At 39.8% G+C, this 3,935-nt stretch overlaps 1 protein-coding gene across 1 annotated transcript; it reads right to left on the reverse strand.

Moving 5' to 3' along the window:
- Positions 1 to 3,006: 3,006 nt before the first annotated feature.
- Positions 3,007 to 3,594, reverse strand: LOC131067583 (ubiquitin-conjugating enzyme E2 27-like). Its single transcript, XM_058002659.2, has one exon. The coding sequence runs from the start codon at positions 3,592 to 3,594 to the stop codon at positions 3,007 to 3,009; it is 588 nt and encodes a 195-aa protein (XP_057858642.2).
- Between the last annotated feature and the right edge of the window lie 341 nt (positions 3,595 to 3,935).

Raw genomic sequence — 3,935 nt, forward strand, 5'->3', positions numbered from 1 at the left:
GAGCCAAAATTCGGCTTCTCCAGGCCCTCCTGATTCTGATGAAGCCCTAGCTTTCTTTTCTCCTTGATCTATGAGTAGAGTACTGCCAAGGGGGTGTCCAATATTGTATCTTGGTCCTCCTCTCCTAACATGATGTTCTGCAAAAGATTCTGAGCGTCCTGATCCAAAGGCAGATCCAGTATGGCTGATTCAAACGGCGGGGATAACAGAGAAGGGAAAGGAATTTCCGATGAGAGGTTAAGAAGATGCTTGGGAGGTAGGTAGTCTGAGTAAGGGGAAATTTCTCCCTCTAGAAGGAAAATCTCTTCATTCTCCTTAATGTCTTCTTTAAGATCCTCTTGAATAACCTCCTCCTCTTGCAATATTTTTGCAAGGTGAATATTTTTGAATTTAGTGGATTTAGTTGTGTGAGATGAACCCCTGGAATTCTTGAGCCTAATGCAGCTTTTCCTTTTGGAGGCCTTAGATGGAGGTTGGGAAAAGATGTTAAAAGCTCCTCTGCTCAAGGCTGGGGTTTTTTTTTGCCCGAATAGACTTCTAATAGCCTTTTGGGAATGAGGCTTGGCAATCGGGGATAAAATGAGAGGTGGACAAGAACCAAGGGAGGGATGGGATTCCAGGGGAGCTTGGCTAGGAGGCGAGGAAATCAGGCCTGCAAGCTTATTTTAAACGTAGACAAGAGGAGGGGGAATGGAGGACAAGGGGATCTAGAACCATAGATGAATATAGGGGAGGAGAAGAGACATTACTGAGGGGCTGGCGTAAGGGATTTGAAAGAGCTTGGACCGTTATCTCGACTTCTGATTCCAGGGTTGTTTCCCGATCCAAGGTCCTCTTTTGACAAACTAAGCTTGTGAATTGTTCTGAGTGTTGAAGAGGGATGTTGAGGGCTCCCAGAGATGCTACCAAAGAGCTATTATTAACTATTTGGTTTCTCAATAGGCATTTGCTAGGAACTGCTTTACCCAATCTTTTTATTTTTTGCTTCCATCTGCCCAACTCCGAAATGATCTCAAGCTCACTGTAGAAGCCTTTGAACAGATCAATCTCAATGTAAATATTTGCTATATCCCCATTCCGACCTTCAAAGAAATTTGCTTCAATCCCTACCAGATATCCAAGGGCATCCCCAATCTTCAGGAGTGATTCCGGATGCTAGAACTCAGATGAAAGGCCTACTAGGGATAGCCAGATAGGAGTTTTCTCGAATCTGTGCTGTGCTGGATCGAACCTTGGTTTCCAATCCAGGAAGTGGAATGTAGAGCCTTGAAAGAACAAGGGACTACCCTTTGTGATTTCTTTTTTAAGTGTTGCATCCACACATTCTATGAGCAAGAAATCATTCTGCATTTGTCTAACTACTATAAGTTCTGGGAAAGAGAGTTTCCACCAATCCATGATGTCTTTGCTTGTCCCACCAATGCCACACCATTTCGCAAAGAAGGCATTCTCGTTGAGGCAGACAAGTGAAAGGTTTAGAGTTTTCGAAAGAAGCACAAAGAGTTTGCTTCCCATTGATTTCCAGAACCATTTCTGGTCCTTGCTCACAAACCTTTGTTGGGTGGACCCTGAGGGAAAGGCATTTCTAGAGTCCCTGGCTCACAGACCTCTGTTAGGCGGACCCATGGTGTGCTATCCCTCAAAGGCCACCCTGTTGTTGGGGAAGGGCAGTTTTGTTGTCTTTGTCGCCTAGGCTGCAGCTTGGAGGACAGCGGTTGCTTGGTAGAAGCAAAACTCTTCTTATGGGTTGCGATAGGAATGCAGTTTGAGTCTGTCGCAACCTTTTTTGCCTAGGAGTCTAGGTTTTGAAACTCCGCAGTAGCATTTTGCGGAGGATACCTAGGACAGTGATTAACCAGGCTCTGAGACCGTGGTCGATTTCGAGACCCCGATCTTTGAGGCTGATGAAGAGGGATGAGACCGCGAGAGGTCCAACCATGGTTTCTCAGAGGTCCAGCCATCATTTTAGTTCCTATCCATTTTTACCTTCTACAAGAACCAGTTTCAAGCGTTAATTGCTCAGAAGACCAGACGCTATTCTCGTGAAGATCTATATTATATGGTTAGAGAAGCACAGAGATCTTCAACTTTGGATACAAGATGGTGAAGATCTATGGTCTGCCTCTTTCTACCTGCACAGCTAGGGTTTTGGCATGCTGCTATGAAAAGGAGGTTGAATATGAGCTCATCCCTGTTAATCTCGTGGCCGGTGCCCACAAACAGAAACCTCATTTTTGGTTATAACTATTAAATTATCTTGTAATCGTCTTTAATCTTATTAAAGAAAACATACTGTATTGGATTCATTTGTAAATAAGTATCATGTTCATGAACACGAAATGAAATTTTGTGTTTAAAAATATGAATGAATTCTATTATTTCTTAAATAATTTATTTGAATGTGTTCTGAAAATATATTTTGCTTGTACGGCAATTCATTTTCTAGTGATGAATATGATATTTTTAGGTCTAATATGGATTTACAAGATTAAATTCAATTTTCATTAAATAAGATCAGATAAATAATTATTTTAGCTCTCTGTGATAAATAATATTTTAGCTCTCTGTGGGTAGGCAGCCTTGGCCGTTGGATTAGAAGTATTTTATACAAATCTCAGGTACCATTTCAGCCGGCTAGATGCCCAGTCCATTGTTCATTTTCAAAATGGTCTTGGTTTCATATATTCACCACAAAAAAACGTGGGACTGCAACATAAGATAACCAGGATACAAGTGTGGAATGTTTTAAGATAAGAATTCGTGTTGTGATTGGAAGTTTGGATTTCAAATGCTTATTATATAGTATTCATTTAGATTGTTTATGCTTATTAGGTGATGATATTGATTCTCTTATTGACTTTATTGATTTCAAAAATGTAAAAGCTTACTAGTTATATCTAAAACAATACCAATAAAACTAGGTCATTTCCAATAAAAGATCAAACTGTCATTTGTTCACCATTTCATGTTCAAGTAAATCTAAAACGTTTTGAATCAACTTTTATCTTAACCACTGCATAGCTTCTCCAGTGCCATATCTTCATCTCCTCTCAACTGCTGTAGAGCATTTCTGACTGCATTCTCATCAAAACCCATTTCAACGAACTTCGATACCTTTTCTTCCATTCCTAGTTCTCTCCTCTTTGCAAAAGATTGTGTCCAATGGCGTGCAGTGACCAAGAATTTTGGATAATCATTCAAGTATTGTTGTGCCACCATGGCATCCTGAGGATTATTAGGTTGAGGTGTTGAAAGCAAAGCTTGTAAGGAAATTAACGTGGTTTTCAAGGTTAGAGCTGGGCTCCACTCGTTTTTTAAGATATCCAGGCATATTGCACCATTTTGGCTACTGATATTGGGATGCCAAACTTTTGTTATAAATTGCATCTTTGGTGGCTCAAATGGATACCCATCTGGCAAACGAATGTCAATCTGGAAGGAGCCCTGTTCATAAGGGCTGTCCATGGGGCCTGCAATTGTTCCACACATATGTGACATATCATTCTCCTCAAAAACTTTAATGCTTACTCCTGTTAATTTCTTATCTTTCTCTATTTGGGTCAATTCCCTGTGTACGCGTTTGATGTCCACCATTGTCAAAATGCCAATACTAATGGCAGTAGTCTTCTCTCTGTAAATTAGAACAAAAGGATTATCAAACTTGTTGCTCTCTGTGTGATCAATAAACCCTAAATGCACTCTATATATGTAGTATTCCTTTTTGGTTTTATTTATAAATAATTTACTTGGTTGCAAGGCCGACAACCCTCCTCCCTTTTCTTTTCAAAGCGCTGCCTGCCTTGCCTTTCACAACGCTATTTCATGCTTTGACAATTGAAGTAATTTTAAAAAACACACAAACAGTTAACTATTTTATTATAACACAATTTTTAGAACAAATAATTGTTATTATTTATTATTTAATTAGTAGTAAT

The sequence above is a fragment of the Cryptomeria japonica genome, chromosome 5, assembly GCF_030272615.1.
Source record: "Cryptomeria japonica chromosome 5, Sugi_1.0, whole genome shotgun sequence".
NCBI classification, from domain to species: Eukaryota; Viridiplantae; Streptophyta; class Pinopsida; order Cupressales; family Cupressaceae; genus Cryptomeria; species Cryptomeria japonica.